The sequence below is a fragment of the Odontesthes bonariensis genome, chromosome 22 (genome assembly GCF_027942865.1).
Source record: "Odontesthes bonariensis isolate fOdoBon6 chromosome 22, fOdoBon6.hap1, whole genome shotgun sequence".
In the NCBI taxonomy this organism is placed as follows: domain Eukaryota; kingdom Metazoa; phylum Chordata; class Actinopteri; order Atheriniformes; family Atherinopsidae; genus Odontesthes; species Odontesthes bonariensis.
In genome coordinates this window covers 21,897,079-21,921,573 of record NC_134527.1, presented here as the reverse complement: position 1 = coordinate 21,921,573, position 24,495 = coordinate 21,897,079, and the positions used below count along the sequence as shown (strand labels likewise).

Below are 24,495 nucleotides of genomic sequence, written 5' to 3'. Positions count from 1 at the left end.
GTGAAATATGCTAAGACCAGCTCTTAAGTGCATCTTACTGATGCTACACATGCATCCATAATCTGAATTTATAGGGCCAATTTACAGGTTTAGGTTATATATTTTAATATTTATTAAATGTTTGCGCTTTTTTTGTTTAGTTTACCTTGCTTATGGCGAAATAAAGTTAAAATAGTGTAAAAGGATCAGCCTTGCTCAGTCTTCAGAACTGGACTCCTCAGTCAGACCCGAAAACTCCAGAATGATCTAAGTAGAAGATCGATTTATCTGGAAGCAGCTTGTCATCACTGAGTTCCACCTGCACGCCGCTTACACAGTGAGCTCGCAACATTACATTAAAACTGAATAATACTCAACATTCACGACCATGGCTGATCCAAGAATACGACAGATCAAGATTAAAACTGGAATCGTTAAGAGGTAAGGATTCGTTCCATTTAAAGATGCTCTAGTACGCTCATACAACCTATAGTAGCAGCGTTAGGCTAATGCTAACAAGCTAGCTAGCTAGCCTGACTAATCAAAAAGCTAGTCAGCTAGCCATTCAGCTAAGCTAGCTGACGAATCAAAAACCCCGCACGCCGTAGAACGCTTGCCGCATATAACCTCAAGTATACCCCGGTGTCGGAGCGCGGCCTAATCGCAGTTACTATCTTGTGACGCATTTATCTTTTGTTTTTGTCCGTCGTTTTAAGGCTCCAAGCGAGCACTGCTGGGTTGACAACAAGAGCTGACTGCATTCCCGAAGACAAATAGCACTGACTGATTCTAATGTTCTGCATAGAGTAGTTTAGCTAATCATTGAGCTATTTAGCTAGCACAATGTAAGATGAGGTTGTTTGCATCGGGTGGCGCAGAATGCATGTTCACATGTATTCTGAAGAGGGTCCTTCAAGCGTCATATTATATTACTGGAAAAAACAATACAGAACCGGAGAGAGAAATATTTGTCTGAAAACTATGTAAGTTCAACTAACCTTAATTCGCATTGATGTACTTGATATAGTATTCTTTAGAAGTTTGCTGTTGTATCTGATGATGGACATTTGAGGTCACTTAGATCAATAAATGTTATCGGTGGCAGGTGTTATCGTGGCTGCTGTGCATGTGTATAAAATATGTAGGAACTTGCAAAACAGTCTAATAATCGTTCATGCAATTCATGCATTCGCAAATTATGTTGTTGTTCTTGGAAACAGCTTTTGTTTTGTTTTTGACACATAGATGCACATAGATGTTTAAGGTTTGTCAAAATCAGTGTTAGGAAGCTGAAGGATTGATGGTTTAAATTTACAAACAAAAAAACATGCATGGGGGGATAATAATGGTCATAATAATTCGATTAACAATTTTTATGTTTGAAATTCGGGCAGAGCATCAAGAAAAATAACTGGCCATTTTGGAAATGCGCAGCTCAAAAGGAGACGAGGCGGTACGTTGTTTTTCTTTTGAGAAATGGAAAGATTATACGAAGGTCGTGAAGTTTAGCATTGGGCAGGTCTTCTTTAAACCCTGCTTTGTTAAATGCTCATTTAAAATAAAAACACATAATTAACCAATCTTGCACCTGTTTGTGGAGGGGTTAAGAAAACTGAACCACTGACTAGAAAGGTTCAAATAATTAAGTAAAATACAAAAGAACGCGTGTTGTGTTTAGTGTGGAGTTTTCAGGGAGGAAATATTAACATTTGAAGTGATGGGCTTCATCTGTCACACTCGCTCTAATCTTTCAGGAGTACCTGTAATGCCTGTTCTGTGTTTTTCCTTGAACTTTTTTTTTAGCCATTTCATCAAAAAGCATGCTGTCTGAGATTTAGACGGGCATGGACAAGTCTCTGTGGAGTGGAACCTGAAAGCGTTTATAGCCAAGTCTGTTGGCAAAATAACAGATTGGTTTGCTGGCCAACCTCGCCATCGCAAGAGAAAAGCTCTATGGAGCTCTAATATTGGACAGAAAATACTGGACTTTTCTGATCTAGGACATGCAAACTAATCATGTTGCGGAAGCCACCCTACAAATACAGGTGGCGTCCATTTTGATCTCAGCTCTTCATTTGTAGAGTGAGCAAATTTACCGTGCTTGAATAGAAAATACTGTAGACATTATGAAGAGTGTTGGGACAACGGACTCGGTACGGTGCATATTTGATGTTTTTCCCGTTGATCAGGTAGAACTCTCATCCCCTGCTGTCGATGGCGTTTGTGTAATGTGCTATCGATTGTGTTTTGATGAGGGTCGGGTTACTAACAGGTTTCTTCAGGGGTAATGATGGAGGCTGGGTTTCCCATCGAGGATAATGTCACAGGGTGTCTACGGCTAGTCGGCCAAGGCAAAAAAAAAAACAGCACAGTCATACAGTAATGATACTGTCCCTTCCTACTGTCCTGGGGTTTTTGAGGTTGAGTAAACTCTTTGAAAGTAAGACAGGAGATATTACATCTTGCCCTCTGTCGACCAAAAGCACTACACTGCCATGAACCTTTAATCAAGCTGTTAGGTTTAAACATACAGGGTGTCATTGCTGTGTCTCTTCATAATCTCATCCCCTCCCTCATACCGCTGTCTCCCTTTGCCTTCCTCACTCCCCTCGCCCTTTCATATATTCGAGTTTAGAGGAAACCTGCCTGCTCTTTTATAGCCGGGCCTGTTTCCAGTGGCTTTCGCACATTCCAGTCAGTGCCTCTCTGCCCTAGCGAGGCGGATGCCCTTAATAAAATGACAACAGTAATTTGCCTTTGTCATTCCGGTCCCAGCACGGACTACATGATGGCTCAAAAATACAGTGCTGGAGAAGGCGGCCGAATGTGCGTGTCGGCTGGCTCTAATTCCCTTTTTTTTTCTATTTTCCAGAGAGCTGCCTTTTCCATTAAGTCTGAGGTGGCAGGTCTATTTAAAACCAGCCGCGACCCCACCCCTCGTTCACACTGCGCTCCAAGTCTGGGAGAAATAAGAAATTAACATCAGGACTGGAAGGGGAAGGAATGGACGTTTTGTTATTAGACTGTCCTTCAGTTTTATTCAAATGATTCCAGCTGCCCTTCCTCCATCTTTTTCCCCCCCTTTGTGCCAGCCTTTTTTTTACTCTAAACAGGCAATATCACTCATTCTGCATCAGGCATGAGAGTGGAAGACAGGAGCTGCTATTGCATATGGTGCCTGTTTAAAAGCGTCTTGATGGAACTGCATTACAATGAGTGGTAATTGATGTAAAATATGACAGAGTGCTGTTGGCTTCCTTGGCTAGGCAAGGAGCGGTGCTACATGGAGGGAAGGGTCTCCAGTAATGTGACTGACTAATGAAGGATTACTCACTTACAGCACACAGCTGATTTTATGAAAAATGAAATTTGTGTTGTCATTTCGACAAGCGGCCACAGCCGGAAAAAGACAATTAGCTGGAAATCATTATCAATAGCGATATTTTCAAACTCCATTATGCCAATCAGGGTGTGAATCTGTTTAATAGATTTAGTTCCATTTGGCCCATAATTGATAAATAATCAAAATTTATCAATGCACTCAAGCCCATTTTCACTACCAATCAATGAAAAGAGGCCCATTTACCACCTGACTTGGTCCAAATTAGGGACTGAATTGATGATCAATTAATCTCTAAAAAGGACTAGTAGTGTGTGGGAGTGTCTGTGTCTGTGTGGGAGGTAATAAAGGTGGAGAAAGGAGCCACATAATCATGTTGATAAGGTGGGAGCTGGAAAGCATTAGACGTTTAACATGGACAGCACAAGGTTTAGCGTGAGTCTGGCTTCCTGTTGTGTGTAAACGCCGAGGTTCAATATTACCCGACACACTTAAATGACAAATTCACATTTAATGTTTTCATGATTTATATATATATATATTAAAAAAAAACACATGGAAACCATAAATTAAATCCAAATTTAGTTTTAGCAAATATGATGATGATGGAAATCTTGTGTTTAAACGTTAAAAATCATTAAAAAGTCATGTTTTATCAGCTTTGACGTTAAGAAAAGTATTGATTTTTCTGTTCTCTCTTGAACATTTTGAAAGGAATAAAGGGATGAAACGTTTCTGCTAAAGAAGCACTCAATATTTTTCTTTACATAAATCAAAGGGAAAAGTAGTTGTACTTTTAATAAAGCAGTTTTCTGTTCCAGCCTGCTCAGGAGATAAAAGGTATAATTGATCAGAGATAAGCTAATTAATTACTTGATAATTAGACATTTAGATCTGAACTCAAATGGGAGGATTTTTGCCGGTTCAAAGTGACCTCGTGTTTTTTTTTTTTTTTTTTTTTTTTTTTTTTTTTAACTCTTGAGACACTTCATTTAGGGTTTTTGAACATTTCTAAGAAGTAAATATAACAATTTTTGGGTTGGCAGCCGCTCAGGGAATAATTGACAGAAGAGTCGATGAATGATCATTAGTTTCAGTCCTGTATTCAATGATATGTGATTCCAAACTTTCCTCCAGGCTTTATGATATGCCAGAAAAGAGCTCAGAGGCCATTTTTATGTTCATTTTCATAAGTTTTAGTTCCTATAATCATCTAGATTTAGTAAGTGTTACATTTTGTGTTGACACTAGCTATTTCCCATCAGACTGGTTTATTTGGATTTAACCAGGATTCCAAAATGAACTTTTTCTCTCATTCAACAACGGCAGGTAAACGGAGAAAATGTATCAATCAAAAACTACCTTTAATTGGCTATGAAATTACATCTTGCATTCTTTGATTAAAGCTAAGTATGCTGAGATTAACATTTGGTGTATCTTCATTCTTGAGATGTCAGATTGGGTCAACAGATGATGATGTAATAAGAAGTTAAGTTAAATGCTCAACAGTTTCTGCAGTTTAGAAGCTGCATAGCTTTGAAAAAGTGTCTTCGAAGTGTTTGTGGAAAAAATAAATAACACGATAAAGAATGTGGTCATTTCTCTTAAGGGACACATTGTTCCACTTACTTTACAGCAGGCCCAGCAGTTAAAAGCTCCACTTTAAACCTGAACTTCTTAATCCAATAAGGTCTGTTTCCTTCCTTTTTTTAAAATGTATTCCTGATTTGCATCATGTCATCGCTGCTGGCTCTAATTATGAAGTGACACAGAGCTACAGATTTTTTTCTTTTAAATCAATGTTCAGTGGAAGGGTTCACTCGTCGTGATGAATTTTCACCTGGGTCTTAAGCCTTTTCCCAGCTTTATGGTGGATTTGCAGCTCATTATAAAGCTGTCCGCTCCCACTACTCTTCTGGTTTTGGTTTTCTCTTACTGCTGCCCTAACTTTATGGCTAAAGGAAGCTACTGTTTGCTTTGACACAGCTCCAAAGAGGTAGCAGTGTTTTTGCCTGCTTTCCCCCTGACTGGAGACTACCTAACATTGTGGATCCTTTAGCAGCTGGTCAGCATGTTTACACAACACTCGGAAAAAAAACAAAACAGAATATTGTGTAAATCAGATCATAACTGGCCATTTACGCATGGAGAAGAATTAATCCAACCTGAAACGCGTCATAAATTGTGACTGAAAATCAGCCTGCTGACACAATGTTTCAACTTGTTGCTGTCACCTAAAGCAGACTGTTGCTCTGCTCTGATAAAATCCAGATTTTCTTTTTTTATCATCACTGTGTCATTTTACAAAATCATTGATGGTGAATCACTTGTACAAACCTGTTTCTGTAGTTCCCATGTGGCCAAAATGTGGACTTTAGCTTTTTGAAATTGAAGTCTAAAGGACAAGTACAGGGTTCTAGCTAGGATGAAATTATAGCGTAGTGGTGTAGGGGAGGGAGCGAAGCGACCAAGCCCGGGGGGGATGGTGCGGAGATTTTGGAAATTTAAGGCAAAAATTGGCCATTCTAGGGGTACCCAAAGGGAGAAATTGTACTTTAAAAACAATAAAGTCTTAATGGGAGATGTTCCCATCTTTGCTTTTGGCAGTGCCTCTGCCTTTCGTCTGTCGGTTGTACTGACCGCGCAACCTTTCTTGGCTGTAATCGCCAAAAAAAAACAGTAGAGTTTAGCCTACGTGTGACAACAAGCAGCAGGAGAGAGAAAGAGAGAGAGCATTTGTTGTTACTTTATTCCATCCTCTTTCGTGGAGAGGACTGTTTTCTGTTCTTTTCTCTAGCGCCAAGACTGCACGTTCAGCTTTGATAACCTGATCAGCTCATCGCATAGGCTACTGTATAAGAAACGTAATAATAATTTTTAAAAAAAGCACAGCAACATTGACACATGCCCGTTTTTGCTTACTTCAAATAGGGACGGGTTAAAATTAAATTTATTCTAACATGTATGATTTCTGCCGAATCCCCTTATGTACTCAACAAACGACTTCTGCGTTTGTTGAGTAGACCTAGTTCGGCTAGGAGCACTCTTTACTTCAGCTGCTGCGAGCCGCTGAGCGCCTACTGTTTCGTCTGCAGTTGCACTAACTACTGCGCAACCTTTCTTGGCTGTCATCGTCAAAAACAGTAGGGTAAAGCCTAGGTATGACAACAAGTAGGACAGAGAAAGAGACAGAGCATTTGTGGTTGCTTTATTCCATCAGCTTTCGTGGAGAGGACTGTTTTCTGTTCTTTTCTCGAGCGCCAAGTCAACTGCACGTTCAGCTTAAATGATAACCTGATCAGCTCATCACATATTGTATGTAAGAAGCTTTGAAAAAGCACAGCAACCTTGACCGTTTTTGCTTACTTCAAATAGGGACGGGTTAAAATAGGCTACAGCTATTCTAACATAATTTCTGCCGAGTCCCCTTACGTGTGCGCTTCTGCGCGTGTGAGTAACCATGGCTACGGAGCACTCTTACCAGAGATTCTAGGAGCCGCGGACGCGGAGTGCCTTTACCTAGAGCTACAGTTTCGTCTGCGGTTGTACTGACAGGCAGCGCAACCTTTCTTGGCTGCCATCGCGAAAAATGTGACAAGTTTGTCAGAAAGGTGAAAATGGCATTGATCTGGCTTTATTGTACAAGTAAATACAGACAAAATGCCGTTACGCTGTATTGAAAATAAGCGTAGCGGTCCAAAATTATAGCGTAGCGGGCCCTGACGCAAGTTTGCGCTAGCTAGAACCCTGAAGTAGAATTTCTGAGCAAAGCTGAAGTTTGATCTCCACTTTGCAGCTGTGGGGAGGGATGATGTGTTTGCTGGTTGTTGTTGAGGTGTGCATCTTACCATCCTGCGGGAGATGATCTCGGTGTGTCCCCTCAGTCTGTGGAATCACGGAGAGAATGAGGATTGATGGCTGAGTCTGTAAAAAGTGACCATCACAGCTTGCCTGTCATGGTTCAGCCTATGTTGTCTCTTCGGGAACCTGTGCACTTATGCTTCATGTTTGAAGAACCAGCACTGTGTCACTGCCTTTAACCATGTCTATTCTCTTCTCTCCGTCTTTGCCTTCTTCAGGTTGGCGAAAGAAGAGATTTCTTACATAACTGAATTAAAGCAGCAAGAGGAGAAAGTCGAGCGGATGAAAGCAGAGGCAGGAGATGAATATGTCATCAAGAAACAGGTATTGCAGACGCACTTTTGCTGCTTTGATGCCGTTTGACCATTATGCCTTTACTTGAGATCCTTCGCTTTGTCCGTTTATCACTACTTGTTGATTCCAAAAAGAGCAATTAGACGAGATAAGGTGCAGATGTCTGTGCCAGCAAGTACTTTGTTTATAACTACAGTGCTTGTAAAAAGGGATTTGTATCAGTTCTTTCGGCCTGCTAATTAGATAGTTTACGGCATCAAGATATCATTCTCCTTTTCTTTCTTTTTTTTCTTTCATTGAAACATTAGATGAACACAAACATTTATGGCATTTGTCCAATGAGAAACAAGCAAAAAACAATCTTAAAGCAACACTAGAAATTTGTGAACCTCACAATGATGTTTTTCTGATTTGCTTTGAGGTACACTAACTTTTGTTATGCACGCTCTCGAGCTTCAAACTTCCCTGCGGCGCCTTGAGGTTTCCATCTGCAGCCATTTTTTGCGCGTTTTTGTGGCGTCCTTGTGGCCTTTTCGGCACAACGACAAAATTCATGTGCCTGGCTGTGCATGTGCACGGTTCACTTAGAGATTTTCTTTTAAGACAGGGGTGTTACAATCCCATAACTTTAGGAGGAGCCAAAGATCAAAACAAAAATGGCCAACTTCCTTACTTTAACTTGAAATCATGGACATTTAATGCGCTGCTGTTGTCCAAAGGTGCACGGACTTTACCAATATAAGCTTGGTCTCCTGCAAAGAGTTCATTTGTATCTTTAATGTTGCAAGAAGAAGGCGTGATGTCAGTATGTAGTTGGATGATTAAAACCTTCATATCCATCCTGAAAAAGAGAGAATATGGGAAACAACAAGAAACTTTGGCTGTGGCAAAGATGATGATTCTAATGCTAGAACAATTGGACATGAGAGAACGGGAGCGCAAAGGATTGCTGTTAAAGGAGGGTGGTCATCGTAGAACTGTCCTGGTTGAGGGCCACTTTGGCGCACCAACACAAGATTTAAACTTAAGTAAATCAAAAATTCAGTGTGTGTTTTGTTTTGTTTGCTCATTCACAGAGCGTTTCAGGCTGAGCAGCAGGCTTGGTTGGTGTTAAATGGGTAGATTGGGAGGCCAGATGGATTATGGTAGAAGATGAGAGGTCTGAGGCAGGATGGATTAGGGGTTTATATTTTAATGGAATCAATACGCTGTAAGTGTCATCTTTATCCTGTGCTGATGGGATCATTCCACTGCACTCAGAGGGCACCGTGACTTTCCTCTGTTTCAGCATCCCTTCGCTTTGTCGAGCTCACCTTGTCGCATCTCGACGGCAACAAGCTCCGCCAGTTGTCTGTTGTGTCAGTGAGGCACTCGGATGCACTCGCACGACGCCAAACAGGCAGATTTTTAGTGCCGCGCACGGTCCATGTGTGTGACTGTGTCACTGTTTTGACTTTCCAGCACAACTCGGAGGGATGGTGAGGAAGCATCTGTCAGGACTGAGTGTGTCTGACAATGTTAGCCAACTCTTCTCTGCTCTTTAGGGCGCCAGCTGGGGGAATTCCACATTAGCTGCGGTAGCTGTGCAAGTTCCCCCAGGCTGTAACAGTTTGACTACAGGCGTAGTAATACCTCTTTACGCTTGATCACAGTGCCCTCGGCTCAAGGTTTCTTCATTCATCCAGGTGCGCAGGCAGATCGAGGTGGTCCCCTGCTGCCCGTCTCCCGGCCCGATCGATAACTCAATAACATTTTTCATACTGCCAGCTTGTTGGGGAGATGTTAACCACAGCGGAGCGTATGTTGGACACCCTGCATGTTGCTGCCACAAACGAGGCTCGAGCAGAGTCCAGTGAATGAATACGCCTGTGTCTGGCTGTTCCAATTAACGTTCCAAACTCGGAAAAACGCACGTTCGATAATGAGTCGATGTTCCTTTTTTAAAGCGCATAATGAAAAATACTGATGGGAGCAGTGGCAGGGGTTTTCAGATTAATGCGGGCGGCGATGGCGCTGATGTGGTCTCTGTGTGGTTTCAGGTGGAGGTGTTGCAGGAGTCCAGAATGATGATCCCAGACTGTCGCCGCCGGCTGACCATGGCACATGGAGACCTGCTCCAGTTATTGGTAAGTAACACTTGGTGGCACCACGAAGTGTTAAAAACAACAGCTGTTGATTATTATGGCTGTGCGACATTAACATTATAAACACAGATGTATTATATATCGGCTTTAGGCGGGTGATCAAATTATGTTGTTTTATGATCCACCAGCCGAAAATTCCTCTCCACGTCTTAAACTGTGATCACATGATTGCATAAAAAGTAGGGCTGCAACGATTCGTCGACTTTGTAGACAAAAATCGATAATAGAAACAGGCCAGTAGTTCCATTGTCGACTATTAGGTGCTAGCCAGGCTGGCTCTAGTTTAGCTTCCTGCCAAGCTTCTGGGCACGCGTAATTCGTTCACGAAGAAGGGTACGCGCAGAGGGGGAGGGAGGGGGAGGGAGGAGCAGATTGCAGTTTGATAGACTCATCAGAATCCAATCATCGTTAACAGTCCGTTCAGTATGATTGGATAGTGTTTTTCCTGGATTGTTTGTTCTAGAGGCCACTAAAACTTTTCATTTTTGTGTCAAAACTTTTAATTAATTGGTTGCAATGGGGGTGTGAAGAGTATTTCAAGCAATATGTAAAAAAATGCTCCAGAAAAAGAACCCCTACCCCACCTTAATGCTTGGAAGGTGCTGTAGCTGCTCCCTCGTGAGTCTTTCGTCCCATGGAAGGGCTCCAGCTTTATCATATGCTGACCACATCTGGCAACATTGTTGGTTGTTATTCTCCTAACTTTATAGCGTCCTTGCTCTACCGCGTTCACCCCAGTTGCAGTGATTCTCCCAGAAAGCCGAAGAAAGACCAACCTTGCTGGCTTCAGTCTAAAGCAGAATTAAATTGAGGTTCAGCAGTTGGCTGACTAACCTGCAGAAAGGATAACAGAAGTATCGGCATCTGTTAGAAATATTGTACTAACTTATAGCACACCTAATGATGCGATCTACCGACTCCTAAAATTAAAGTGGAAAGCATGTCAGGATTAAAGATGCACAGTTCTGATTTTATTTCCTTATTCCAACCCTGAATCCAGCCTCGAGATGTTTAGCTTTTTTCACCACCTACATGCTATTTTTCTCTTGGTTGATCTTGGCTTTCTTTTTTTCTTTCATCCATGTGAACAACTTCTTGATTGTTCCAGGCACCGAGACTGATAGCGAGTACAAAATGATGAAATGTTCTGTTGATCCTTGTTTGGTGAGCCTGTTTGGATACCATATTTCCTTCAAATTCGTACAGCTTCACAAGGGCAGCAGTATAAAGCCCTATTCGGACGGGACTAGTTTAATGGGCGGACCTGGGGTAAAGTAATAATAACCGGGAAATCTAGTCCCGTCCGAACGCGCCATGTCAGTAAAGATAGCGGAGTATGTCGGTAAACTTTGCCGAGAATTCTACCTCCTGTGAAACGGTCCGGAGTATCTACCATAGGTAATACTAATCCCGTGCAAATGCGACCTTCGGTAATAAGTACGGAATATATCGTCACATCCTTTTAAAGAGAGAAACAATTAGGTGTAAAATAGAAAATGACACTTAAGTTTCGTTGTGCAATCCTTTTTTTAAACTATACTTTACATTCAGGTAAAATTAGTATCCTGAGCAAAACCTTTGGTGAACAGTACTTTACATTAAGGTCAAAAATGAATAAATCTTCTGTTCTGTTATACTGTACAATACGTTTTAGTAATACTTATCATTCAGGTAAACAAACAAAAAAGTCTTCTGCGTTTGTATACAATAATTTTGGAGCAGAATGCTTTATATTCAAGAAAACTCCTCCCATGTTAGATGAATATTACAGGGATTTCTTGTCACGTCCGAATTGGTCATTTCTTCTCCCTGGCGTCGTCTGGTTAACCAACATTACCATACGTCCCCCCATTGAACTAGTCCCATCCGAATAGGGCTTAAGTCAAGAAATAACCAATAACCATAAGTCAAGATTTAACCAGAAAAAAATTTATAAGAGATGTCCTGATCGGAAATCGGGGTCGATCACGTGGTTTCAGACTCGATCGGAATCGGACGTTACATCCCGATCAGGGATCGGATATATATTTATATATGTATATTTGTTCTCTCTTTTTTTTTTTTAATCAGAACTATAATATTTCAAAACAAATGGGTAAAAAATAACAGCTTAGTGTGTACTGTTATCTGGTGGTACAGAGTCAGACTGTCTCAACTCCACACAGAAACAACGCATGCGGCACGACGTCACTTTGCTGCGTGCCGTAAAGCGAAGCAGAACACGGCGGCAGCTCGAAGCTGGGGGCGCGAATGTCTACGGTGTGGTGGCATTTTTTTAAAAATTGGGGAAATCCTGGATCTGTTTCTTCGCTGTTCTTCATTTTTTTTTTAAATGTACTGTAGAAGTATCAGGTCGGGACTCGGTATCGGTAGATATTCAAAATCAAATGTCTTAGTATCAGTCTCGGGGGCAAAAAAACCTGATCGGGACATCCCTAAAGAAAATGCTTTCTTTCAGGGGAAGTGTTGAATGTTGAGTCACTGGATGCTAAAACAGATAACCCACACAAGAACAACAACCAAGATAAAGACACAGACAGCTTTATGTGTCATGATACATACATTCGAGCTGCGGTAAAAGACAACTGAAGCTGTAATTCACCAACAAATGTGTCACACTTGTTTATGAAAGGAGAACTGTCAAATGTAGTTTTTCCTCTTATGAACCTAAAATAGTGATGATATTCTGGTGTTTAATCAAAGAGATCCATTTGGAGGTGGCTAATCAATAGCTCATTTGTTGAGCTGACTTTAATTCATTTACAATAATGTATAAATATCTGTGTTTTTTAAATTTTTATTTTTTATTTTAAGAACAGTATTAGACTGTATCCAATCGAGAATGAATTGATGTTATTTCTGGATTTGAATCCAATCGTCTTTTAAGGGAGAAATGTCCGTTCTTAGTTTGTTTTATGGTAGTGAGCAGCTATCAGTGCCTCACTGCAAACAAGACGGCACACGGGGACCCTTTCCTTCTTACCTTACTTTGTACACCAATGAAAAACCCTGTAAACGCTCAACCAGGATGCTGAAGGGGGCGGTCATACCTACGTGCTGAAGTCAGCGTTTTGCCTCAAAGGCATCATTGTGTCTTAAGCAGTATTCGATGGATTTCAGAGGAAGATGGTCAGAATTGGAATCTCCACAGGAAAAACTCTTTGAGATCAGAAGCTTCCAACTTCCAGTTTTCCATAATTGAATAAGAAATGACACCAACAGGACGTTGTTTGTGTGGCAGCATCCTTCAAGGTGGATTGTAAAAGGACCTGAACATTAGAATATGAACCATTACCTCACACTGCACTGTCTGTACATCCACGGAGCATGTCGAAGCCCTTGGGATTTAAGTTGATATGGTGAGAGGCAAACATAAGCATGCGTGTCTTGGGGTCATCTCAATTAATGCCGAGCAGCAGCCGGGCTGCTCGGGCTGCGAGTCGCCAGCACGAGAGCTGAACAGTAGGCAGAGGGAGCTAACCTTAAGTTGGAGACGTGTCCCCCTCCTACAACTCATCCTCCCCTCTTTCTGCCCTGAGACAGACGCGCGCATGTGCACCTGCTCATCACAGTTCATTAACAGCACTGTCACCGTGACCACCACGGGAACTCAAACACGCGCCGCTAAAAGACGCGGACACCTCACAGTCACGTTATCCCTCAGTCCAACGTCTTCACTGCTAAATTTAGGCCCCCGGTAACAAGTTTTGTGATGACAACCAAGTGACAGATTTTTTTCGTAGTATTTTTATCGAGACCGTTTCGTCAAAAAAAGTCGAGAGTTGTAATTCTTCATTTCAAGTGCAGCAGATGGCAATGAAACAAAACCTGTGTGTGTCTGTGTGTGTGTGTGTGTGTGTGTGTGTGTGTGTGTGTGTGTGTTTGTGTCCCTCCAGGAAACAGAGGAGGATCTGGCTGAATCAGAGGAGTACAAAGAGGCCAGAAACGTATTGGACTCAGTGAAGCTTGAAGGATGATTTCTGATGTGTTTCGGCTCTCACTGTGAGATTCACTTGCTTAAATGTCCATTCCTTTCGTCAGGGCTTGTTTGGAGCCGTGGAAGCCAACCGAATCCATTCAAAGTCCCTGCTCTTGATGTAATTATTTCTTCTGTTTACTGTTAACGTGCCACCACATTTGTTCACGCTTCTCCTGTGTGTAAAATCCCATAAGAACACGATAAAACATTCGGCTTGTTACTGTAGAGGAGTGGAGGGTTTTTTCTTGGTTTTGTCATTCTAACACCATCAGAGCTTTGTAGAAGTTGTCTTTTTTTTTTTTTTTTTTTTTTTTAAAAAGACCAATCAATAGGATTAATCTGGTTTCCAGGCACTCTGATTTATTTTGAAGTATAAAGTCTTTACTCTGGTTGCTCTTGACTATTTTTTTTTTCTTCTCTTTTTATAAACAAGTTTTGTGTGGATTTTTTTGCTTTTCTTAATCTTGTTGGGCCTTTTTATTGGCTCTTTTTAACCCAAATGTTTTCCGGGTTACTGACTACGTCTGCAGTTAATGGTTATTTTCACTGTTGATTTAATCAATTATCTGGTCAATAAATAAAATCGACAGAAGATGGTGCAAAAAATATCAGATGATAGCAATGTTTCTGAGTTGAAAATCCAAAGAGAGCTGAAACAAACAGCTGAAAGTGACATGTTTATCGAATTTTATGGGTTTTTTTCTTTTTCTTTCTGATTGGCTTATCCATTTATTAGGATGGATTTAACTGCATGTATTCACCTGCTGGTATACCTGTTAACAGCGGTGAACTGAAATGTGTCCGGATACCCACAATAAAGACCAGAGCACTATGGGAAACCCTGTCAGTTAAATGAAAAATGTTGGTTATGGTCATGAATGACAAAGCAGGCCTGCCTCATGTCTCTGCTGCCCTTACATCTATTATCCAAATGGCCTAAAATAACGACACCTTACATGAAGGCTGAGAGACTCCTTCCTAAATAGTCATACTAATAAATGAACTCAATTGCCAGACAAATTAAGGTTACATTTGACTTGATCCTTATTTTACAGATTTCGATAATTATCGGGATCACCCCAAAGTCTCATTACCGCCCTAATGAGGCGCTGCTACTCCGTGACATCTACCCCGCTCCATCTCGTTAAGGAAATCGCTCTTCAATGCTGATTATTTTATTTGGAGGTATAATTATATTTCTTTCGGATAAATCACGGCCTAATCGAGTCCGTGCAGAGGGCAGCGGCGCTAATTGAGGCATGAGATGCGGCGGCGGGGCGCCACACCTGGGTTTGTGTGACCGGAGGACGCGCGCAGGCTGCTCACTGCTCTGAAACACTTGGCTGGATAAGACGCGTTGGTCCTGTGCTGTGGGGGAAGCGGCAGTGGCAGTGTGGTCTTGGGTTGAACAGGAGATACGAGAACAATCAGCTGAATTTAACCAAGAGCGCCATTCTGAATCATTTCGTCATATGTGACAGTAGGATTTTAGGTGGACAGGTTTATTCAGAGCTGTTAAAATACACGTTTCTCCAACGTATAGTCTTCATTTGAACATGATTAGACACGAAGTGCTCCAAAAGCAGAAGTTTTACAGGCTATATAAAAGGTCTGGAGACCAGTAGCTCCACCGCGCGTTATTACGCACGTTTCATAGAGAAGTGTGTGGACTTTGGAGGAATATTCTACTCTGCACTAAATCTCTAACAACACAAAACCACCAAATGGGGGCCTAGAGTCAACCTTAGGTGGACCGGTTGTCCCTTGCGTCAAGAACAGTCAACATTTCCAATCTAATAACAAGGAAATCGAGATAATACATGACGAAGGACATGAGCTATAACGGCTGAACAACATTCATTCATTTCAGAGTGGTCAGTCAGTACTTTGAATTTGTTTAGAGGGGAATATCACACATTTTCGCCCCGTAAAAATGTAACTGAGACCTGCATTGGTGTGTAAAATTGATAAAATGCGCAAGCGACGCAACTTGCTACATTAAAATGCTGCAACATTTAAGCATGATTGCGTCATTTTGTTTCTTTCGGGGCCAAGGAAAAGAGTGAAAGCTCGTTTTGCTCTTAATTAAGATAAGAGGCGGTGGCGGACACGCGCTGCCTGACATTTCACAGGAAGTGGGAGCTTTTTGGCTCAATAAAAAGTAACCAACAGGTTGTCCCTTTTTCTGCCTTTGAAGTTTGTCCATGTCGAACTTTTGCGGCTGCTTGCAGAGCCGCAGCATCAGGAGCAGCTGCTCTCCTCCTCCTCCTCCTCCTCCTCCTCCTCCTCCTCACCACAGTAACTTTTTCCCTCCTTAATCCCCCAGACTGTCACCGAACCAGCTGCATGAAACAAGAATCTCATTTGTTAAAGTGGGAGCTCGTGCAGACGGAAGATCGATTGTTTTTTTTTTTCTCCTCAGAAATCTCTAATTGAGTGATTGCAGACAGAAATAAAAAATTAAAAAAAAAACAAAAACGCGTGCACTCTGCTGTTTGGAGCGACTGTGCTGTGGGTAACCAGGAGGTCGTAGGTTCGAGCCCCGCCAGTGAGCTACCACCCTGTTCCGTCCTGTACACTGGACACAGTTTCACAGTATGTTGACTTCCTGCTCTTTTATTAGGAGCCACTCCTATCCACAACGCGTGTAAACGTCTACTTTCCACTCAGATGCACCGCATTAACTTACAAGAGGCGGATTTGTTTGTTGATTTCAATATATGTCACAAATTAGATTGATGTGAGCATGTTGGATGATTCTGATGTAGAGATGCAGCTATGATGTGCTTAGGTGACTTTTGACCTCGATTAGAACCCCACGAAGCCAACAAGACCTCCAGATAATAATTACTCTAAATTTAAAGCTGCTTTGAGTTGGATGCACTGTAGGAACTTCGAATTAATGATAACGCAAAAATAGCTATTTATTGATGAAATTACTTATAATTCAAATGGATATAATTGCACATTTTTGTTTATTTGTCCTCTTTTCCCAAAGAAATTGGGACATTTTGGGGTAAATTTGGCTATCTGACTGAATTTAACTAGTTGAATATGGCAGCCAATATCTCCACCATAACTAGGCCTTCGTGTTACAAAACAAAACGCTCAACTTCCGTTTAAATAACATTGAACACGTTCGATTTGTAAAAAAAAAAAAAAAAAGAAAGAAAAAAAAAGCTAATTACGAATAGGCCTATAACAAAGTAAATTAAAGTAAAGTAGCTAAATGACTCTTTCTAAGCTTGTTTGACACAAATCGCTCAAGCTAACGTCTCATGATCTCCTCTCTTGTTGTTTGGGTTAAATATGAGCTGCTGCAACGAGAGGAGTCATTCACTTGTGTTTGTACAACTATAAAAGCGTGGAGCCATTGAAAAGTCGTAAAATGAAGCGCGCAATCCATCATCCCGCAAAGTGAAGGGTTTAAATTATTCTCACAGCTCTGCTGCCGGCGGCAGGAAAAAGTGCGTAAAATAAGGCACCACAAGAAAACACCGTGAATTTTTTACATGCTATTAAGGATTAATAGGCTATACACTCTAGCCTACTTTTGCATAAATAGCACAGATCTTCTTCTTCTTTTTTTTTTAAAATAAACACGCGTATATCCTTGAAAAAAAAATGTAGGAGAAAATTGTACTTATAACGCTAGATCCCGTGTTACACCTCCTAAAGTCTGCCTCTAAAGACGCTTGCTCGGATAAAGGAGAGGACAGGAAATATCTCCGAGAGCGCATCTCCTTCTCTTCACCATCTGAAGACGCAGACATCAGTGCAAACGCGAACCTCCTTCACATCCCGAGCAGACTCCGGCACGCGACTCCTCACCATCCATCCCTCCCAGTCTGTCGCTCGCGCCACTAGATTGAAGGCAAATAAAAGATGTGCTTCAGCCTGCGCGGACGGAGAAAGGAGCCCCGGGTTTTCACGCTCGGACGCCTCCTTTGTGGCCGTTTTTCAGCTCATAATAAATAAATCTGCTCTCTGAAAACGTCCCGACATCTGTCTAAAGCTTGCTGATTGTTTTTTTTTCTTCTTCCCTAAATATGTAGCAGACTGGTGTGTGTGTGTGTGTGTGTGTGTGTGTGTGTGTGATTAGTGTGTTATGTGTGACCAAAAATCTGTTGTGCTAATTGAGTCTAATGGTGGTTTATTCCGTGACAAACGGTTTAGTTGATTTTTAAGAACTTTTTTTCTTTGCTTTGCAAAAAAAAAAATCTACTTAATTTAGAGAAACTATGAGAGAGAAAAAAGCATCAGCAGGAAAGAAACTGGCCTCCACTGAATGATAATGTGTTTGCACATGTAAGACTATCTGTCTGCGTCAGGTTATTCACAGCCTTTCTGTCACATTAACGGTGCCCCTTCATCCACACTTTATACACCCCCACCACCCCCCTCGCGCATCATTTACACCAAATCCCTCCTTATTTGTTAGTTGGCACTAAATGTAAATAACGTGCAACTGAGCTATTTGCACCAAAGGCACTGGCATATAGATATGACACTAATGGCGTAAACGCGCCATGACCTCGAAAAATTAGCTGGGATTATATAAAGTTTGTTGTTTGCTTGTATTAGAAATCAAGGAGATTAGAAGAAGTCCACCTGTTCTCCGGGAGTTATTTTGGTGTCATAAACACGTTGGAGAAATCATACATCTAACTACAAATGTCGTAAAAATGAGAAAAACTCACGTGCATGGAGCTAATTCACTCCATGGAGCAACGCAGAGTGAATTAGCCAAATATTTGGCTCATATGAATAACTCTAAATCTTGTTCCAGTGGCCCACTATAAAAACAAGAGCAGAACAGCATGCACAATTAAACAAATATTGTGGCGATCCAACATTTCTCGAATGAGTCGAGGCTTTCGCTCAGATATTAAATCAGGTCATTTTATTGGATGTAATTTGGAGGAGAAATCAAAGCCAATTACAGGAATGAGGAGGAATGAACTTGTGGGATGTGAGAATGGAGGAGGTGGATAAGGGGGCGCCGGGGGTCTCGCGCTAAAGCTGACATACCTCGGGCTTCAGTTCTGATTGGTCCTCGTTTGGAGGAGCTCATGGGTTCATTCCGCTGTTAAGCGCCTCCCCATTTCTCTAAACTACATTATAATGCAACGAACCTCCCTTTTAACCACAAACCGAATTTGCTTTCATTTAGGCTATATATATTTCTTAAATAGGTTAAAGTCATAGAGGTTTTTTTGGGGGGAATAGCATTTCGCCCTGGAGCGGTGCGCAATGCTATCTCATGCCGACCTCCTGGATGCTCGCCTCGGTGAGTTAACATCACCAAACTCCGGTCTTCAACTCTACTGTAAGCTGGAGGAACTTCTAATCTTAAATCAAGCTCAGAAAATTGTCAATTTGCTTCTTATATTGTCTTAATGTGGTTGAAGTGAGCTAAATTCGCTTAATTCATTGGAAAAGTAATTATTATTATTATATTACTGCGTAATTTGATTTAACAATTTTCTAAGATATCAGTGTGATCGAATTGAATGAACAGTATTTAAGGAGCAGATTGTAATGTGCATGCTGTCTCACCAAAAAAGAGCTACAGTCACTGCTTCTTTTAATTCTTCCGTTTGTGTTGGGGTCCTTTAATGCATGCATGACTCTGCTTTTGATCCATCTTTTATATTTCTGCTAAAATAATGCTTCAGCAAATCAAAATTCCGCCTTTTGGCCTGTAAAGCATCACATTTGTTTAGTGTTGTTTAAAATCTGCTTGCAGTTGTCTAACCACGTCTCTTTCCTCCCCCCAGAGAAGGTGTTTAGTGTGCAATTCTCACCTGCTGTGGTTGTCTGTGCAGGGATGAAGGATGCCGCGGCAGAACTTCTAGGCCACAGGGAGGCTTTGAAGTGCAGGCTCGGCGGTGCTGGACCCGACCCGGGACACTCCGGGGAGCTCGGCTCGGGCCCGGACGGCGTGGAAGGAGCCACGATGCTCCCCGGTGACGATATCAGCAGCGGGGGAGGATCCAACCCGGTGCAGGTGAACAGTAAGGAGCAGGAGAAGCAGCAGCAACAGCAGCAGCAGAACAACAGCAACTCCAACCAGTCTGGGGGGCAGCAGTCCCAGAAACAAAAGCGGCACCGGACCCGCTTCACCCCGGCGCAGCTCAATGAGCTGGAGAGGAGCTTCGCCAAAACCCACTACCCAGATATCTTCATGCGGGAGGAGCTGGCTCTGAGGATCGGGCTGACGGAGTCCAGAGTGCAGGTGGGGCCCCTGGAAATGTGCTTTTAATAGTTTATGGCTGGAATTAGTCGGTTAAAACAAACCTGGACACAATTTGTCAGCTGAGAGGGACAGAAATGTTTCACCGATTCACAGTTCGAACATACAGGCGCTGCGTTTCACCACAGAGTTGGTTGCCACATATTAAATAACAAAGCTTATGAAAACACTGACTCACTGGTGCCAATTCGCCACAAAAAGCGGCTGATATTTAACATTCGGTCCATGAATTCAAACATCCTCATGAGGAGCGTTTAAATCCATTTTATGAGCCAAAAGACGCAGCTCGCCATTTTCTTTTTCATCCGGTTGAATTAGCAGAAAAAAACAATATAAGAGTTTCTTATTTATCCGTCGACGTTAAAATGATGGAATTTAAATACTTTAACTAAAGCAAATTATAGTAATTACAAGAATGTCTGATTCTAATAACAAATAAACACGAATAATTCGTCTTTGTTGAGGTGTTAGTTGCATTGAAATGACTGTAGCTGCAATACAAACAGGAGCACAAAATACACATTTGAGTCACTTTTACTGTTGCGGTTTGTTTGAATTTTTTTTGTTAAAAAAAAAAAGAACACAGACGTAGTTTATCATCAGAAAACACACAGGTTTGGGACCTTTTTGTTTGTGTGCGTCCACTGTGCGTATTGAAATATTCAACCTGGTGGATTAAACACGTGGTTATACCTCAAGGAACCTTTAACATATAGAGGCGTTATTACCACCAATCACATCAGGCCCTGACGCTCTGTTTCAGCTTGAATAATAATATCAAATCCTGCTGCAGTCCTCCCTGCGTGAGTGGAAAAAAAAAAAAAGATTTAAAATGATATGAACATTGCCCAGCAAATTTAGAATACACTTTCTATATTTCAGTTTAAACCAAGTTCCAAATGGCAGCATTACAGCAATAAATTCTGCCTGATTAAAACTGGCCTCCATTTTGTGCCCATCCCATATAATCATTCTACTGGGAACCAAGCGCTGATCGCGGCTTTATTACAGTCGTTTAATCTGATCCAGCTGATATTAGTCATCAACCTATAATGGCCAATGCCATTCTATAGCGACGACCTCATTGTATTTTATTCTCCATATAAAGCTGCCCATTGTCTCTTATTCTTCCACCTACCCTGCACAAATTTAGAGTAAAATATCAACCACATTACTGAGATTGCGGCGCCTTATTAGATCGCAAAAGTAATTGCTCTTGGGTTGCTCACATGTGAAATAATACCCCGATAATCATTATTATCATTGCAAGGGCCCATTCGCTTTCTGCACCATTTACATAAAATCAGAATTAGTGAAATGATGCTCATCCGCTATTATGATAGGGCTGAAAATAAGAAGGTTCACTTTAGCGATGGGCCTGTCAGCGCGCTCCACATCTTCATGCCGGACGCGCTGAGAGCGCACTCCGTCTCTCCAAACGGAATGAAAAATTGCGTTTTCTTTTCTTTGAAGTGCAATGCATTTCAGGTCGGATTTCACGGCTGGCTACGCCGGGAGGCAAGAAAGTGAGATTGTCCCGTTCTTATTACTGCGCCCCACTTTCTCAAGCAAATCTTCACATTAATCATAGACGCCCGATTACAAGCGATCCAACAGGAGCTGAAGGTCCCCCGCAATAAACAGGAAAAAAAAAAAAAAAAAAAAAACTAGCCTATTGATCTCAGCAATAACATCATCTGTAATGTGTAAAGCGTCTCCGAGCAAGGTAGTAAAAATGATCTGGGGTCATTTTAAAGAAAAACAAAACAAACAAAATTAATTAATTTGATTTAATTCTATTTTAGCAATCTTTATAGAGTTAAAAAAAATAGAACTGAAAGCAAAGGTGACAATATGATAAAGGAAGGTTCAATTGAATGGAAATTGAGCCAGTTTATTAAAGTAAGAAAATATTTTCCATTCTTCCGAAAAAAAAACCGATTAAAGGAAAAATATAAATGTTTAAACTTCTGTGACCATTTGGAAAACAAATATGATGTGTTTTTTTTCATTGGTTAAAGTAAAATAAGTCATTATTAAAATAATTATAAAGTTGCCCGATGGTTATATATTTTATTAAATATTATCAAAAAATTATAAAAATATTTTTTAATGGAACTTTTGAAAAAAAAAAATCAAAATCAGTGTTTTCGTTCAGCTGATTTATTCTTGATCGTTGGGTTTGTGGTGATGATCACACACTGATATCATAGTCTTTTCTATGATGTAACATGACTACAATACACCAACACCTCTCACACCACCTCCTAATAACTCATTCTCGTGTCTGGCCGCAGGTCTGGTTCCAGAACCGACGCGCCAAGTGGAAGAAGCGCAAGAAGACCACCAACGTCTTCAGAGCTCCGGGGACTCTCCTGCCGACGCACCACGGTCTGCCCCAGTTCCCGTCCGCCGCGGCTGCAGCAGCGGCCATGGGCGACAGCCTCTGCTCCTTCCACGCCAACGACACCCGCTGGGCCACAGCAGGGATGCCCGGTGTGTCTCAGCTGCAGCTACCGCCCGCTCTGGGCCGCCAGCAGGCCATGGCGCAGTCCCTGTCACAGTGCAGCCTCGGCGCAGGACCGCCGCCCAACTCCATGGGTCTGTCCAACATGTCGTCAAATGGCACCATGCAGTCGCATCTCTACCAGCCCACTTTCCCAGGAATGGTACCCGCGTCCTTGTCCGGCCCGACCAACGTGACCGGCTCGCCTCAGCTGTGTAGTTCCCCGGACAGTGACGTCTGGAGAGGGACAAGCATCGCGTCGCTGCGCCGCAAAGCGCTGGAGCACACAGTATCCATGAGTTTCACTTAGAGACGACGTGCGGCGAGAAGAGATTTTCTATCACTAAGCAGTGATCTTCTGCATCTAGTTCTCATCCCTACAGCCTATCCAAAGGGTGCACCCGGAAAAATGCAACCAGGATACTTGTTCACATCACAAACTGCAGCTGCGCACCTGGCATTTCTGTTCCTCCTGAACCACTAACGAGAGGAGAACTGACGCTCTTATTGGGCTTGTTGGCCTCTGTCAACGACTGGGCTGGTTCCGTTTGAAGCTATAATTTATTATTTCGCATGTAGCCTTTGTCAACTATTTATTTGTCTATTTAAATGAACTTATCGGTTTATTCAGTATTTATTTACATGGCACATACAGGCAGCCTTATTGCTGCTGGGCGTTCAGTGACATTTGCTTGGTGACTGATAGTTTTTGATTCTGAGGATTGTTTGAAACTCAAGATTCCACTTTTCCTCCTGTCGCACGACATTCACCTCCAAGGGGCCAAATGCTTGAACATTGGACGTGTAGAAACAAAAAAGAACCTGGAGGTTTAAAAGATTGAGAACAGGAACGATCCAGCAGGAGGGAGAAGGAAGCTGATCTAACAGGAATCGGGACAACCTGGAAAAAGAACTTGACTGCATGTGCTGTCAAAAGCAAAAAATAGAAAAATGAAAATAAAAAAGGGGGAAACACTTTAAATTATGACAAGGGAACTGACTTAACTATAATCTGTTATATAGGATGTTTTGTGTAGGAAGCACTCTTGTTCCCATTTGGTCAGTTTGTGATAACTTATGTTTCCAAAACTCTGTCTGTGCTGTCACATATGCCTTTCCTAAATGTTTGAACCATTTTGTTTCATGGACATGTTTATATCAATTCAATGTAAATGATCAAATAAAAATCAATTTCGATTATGCCACATCATGATTCAACCCTCCTTTCTTGAAGTAGTTCTAGAGCTCATTCCTGCTGTTTTTTATTATCATTTATTTTAGTAAGAACATTAGAAAAGACATTTTTGGAGAAATTGACTTTGAAAAGATGAAGGGGAACAAAAAAAATATACAATATGCTACTTTGATTGAATCCAACCTGTCACTGTTCCTTCATGACCCAACTGAGAGTCAAATTATTTCAGGAACAATCATCAAATGTTTAATGACACGCTTTCTTTTTCTGCTCAGTCTGCAGTCTGAGATGCTTTCGGCGAAAAGTGTCAAGTTCCCCAGGAAAGCATATTTACACATGTGCAAGTGTACTGTTTAAACTTGTTTTAATTATTCTATTCTACAAAGAAACGACATTTTGCATGAAAACATTGCTCTGTTAGTTTGCAGATTTTATACAAATCTTATGATAAGCAAATAGAAAACGCAGTAAAGAGGCAAACTCAAAGATAAAACCTACAACATCATATAAGGCTGAAGAAATTAGACCCATTTCAGCATAAAATGCACTTGGAAACAATGTTTCCATGATCATAACAAAACATTGAAACAAATCTTTTTTTAAACAACTGTTTATCTTCTAAGTTTGCATGTCTTTCGCGGTTGGACAAAAGTCTCTTTTGAGGAATTAAAAAGCAGGTTAAATGAAAATAAAGTGTTCATACAGTAGGTCCTCGTTTGCAAGCAATTTAACCAAGATCTGGAGTGTCAAACTCAATCTCTGTGAGCACTAAATTGACAAATTAGTAACGTGCCAAAAGTTGATCTATTCATTTCATCCGTTTTTTTTTTGCAGAAAACCCCCAAATAAGGAACTGTTTTGATATTTACTTTGAAGCCCCTAATGACATAAAAAGCCAGTGGGTGGGAAGTTCGTGTGATACTATAATGCTCAAATCTCCT

At 41.4% G+C, this 24,495-nt stretch overlaps 2 protein-coding genes across 3 annotated transcripts; both read left to right on the top strand.

The window, feature by feature from the left end:
- The first annotated feature begins 259 nt into the window (after positions 1 to 259).
- On the top strand, positions 260 to 13,916 carry tbca (tubulin cofactor a). Its single transcript, XM_075455529.1, has 4 exons — positions 260 to 420; positions 7,399 to 7,504; positions 9,514 to 9,600; positions 13,515 to 13,916. Exons 1-4 carry the CDS (start codon positions 368 to 370, stop codon positions 13,593 to 13,595), a joined length of 327 nt encoding a protein of 108 aa, XP_075311644.1. The 5' UTR covers positions 260 to 367; the 3' UTR covers positions 13,596 to 13,916.
- A 4,711-nt stretch (positions 13,917 to 18,627) lies between these two features.
- otpa (orthopedia homeobox a) lies at positions 18,628 to 23,558 on the top strand. 2 transcript variants are annotated; one of them, XM_075455624.1, is made up of 3 exons: positions 18,628 to 18,887; positions 19,426 to 19,835; positions 22,151 to 23,558. In XM_075455624.1, the coding sequence occupies exons 1-3, from the start codon at positions 18,851 to 18,853 to the stop codon at positions 22,667 to 22,669; spliced, it is 966 nt and encodes a 321-aa protein (XP_075311739.1). In that variant the 5' UTR covers positions 18,628 to 18,850; the 3' UTR covers positions 22,670 to 23,558. The 2 variants fall into 2 exon arrangements, with proteins under 2 accessions (XP_075311739.1, XP_075311738.1); XM_075455623.1 differs by having other exon boundaries at positions 18,628 to 18,926.
- Positions 23,559 to 24,495: the final 937 nt, after the last annotated feature.

What these genes read in the sequence shown, in the direction of transcription:
- tbca (XM_075455529.1), top strand. Translation starts at nt 368, where the DNA reads ATGGCTGATCCAAGAATACGACAGATCAAGATTAAAACTGGAATCGTT. An exon ending in AAAACTGGAATCGTTAAGAG is followed by an intron (nt 421 to 7,398) that starts GTAAGGATTCGT and finishes TGCCTTCTTCAG; the next exon opens with GTTGGCGAAAGAAGAGATTT. An exon ending in AATATGTCATCAAGAAACAG is followed by an intron (nt 7,505 to 9,513) that starts GTATTGCAGACG and finishes GTGTGGTTTCAG; the next exon opens with GTGGAGGTGTTGCAGGAGTC.
- otpa (XM_075455623.1), top strand. Translation starts at nt 18,851, where the DNA reads ATGCTATCTCATGCCGACCTCCTGGATGCTCGCCTCGGTGAGTTAACA. An exon ending in CTCCGGTCTTCAACTCTACT is followed by an intron (nt 18,927 to 19,425) that starts GTAAGCTGGAGG and finishes TTGTCTGTGCAG; the next exon opens with GGATGAAGGATGCCGCGGCA. An exon ending in TGACGGAGTCCAGAGTGCAG is followed by an intron (nt 19,836 to 22,150) that starts GTGGGGCCCCTG and finishes GTCTGGCCGCAG; the next exon opens with GTCTGGTTCCAGAACCGACG.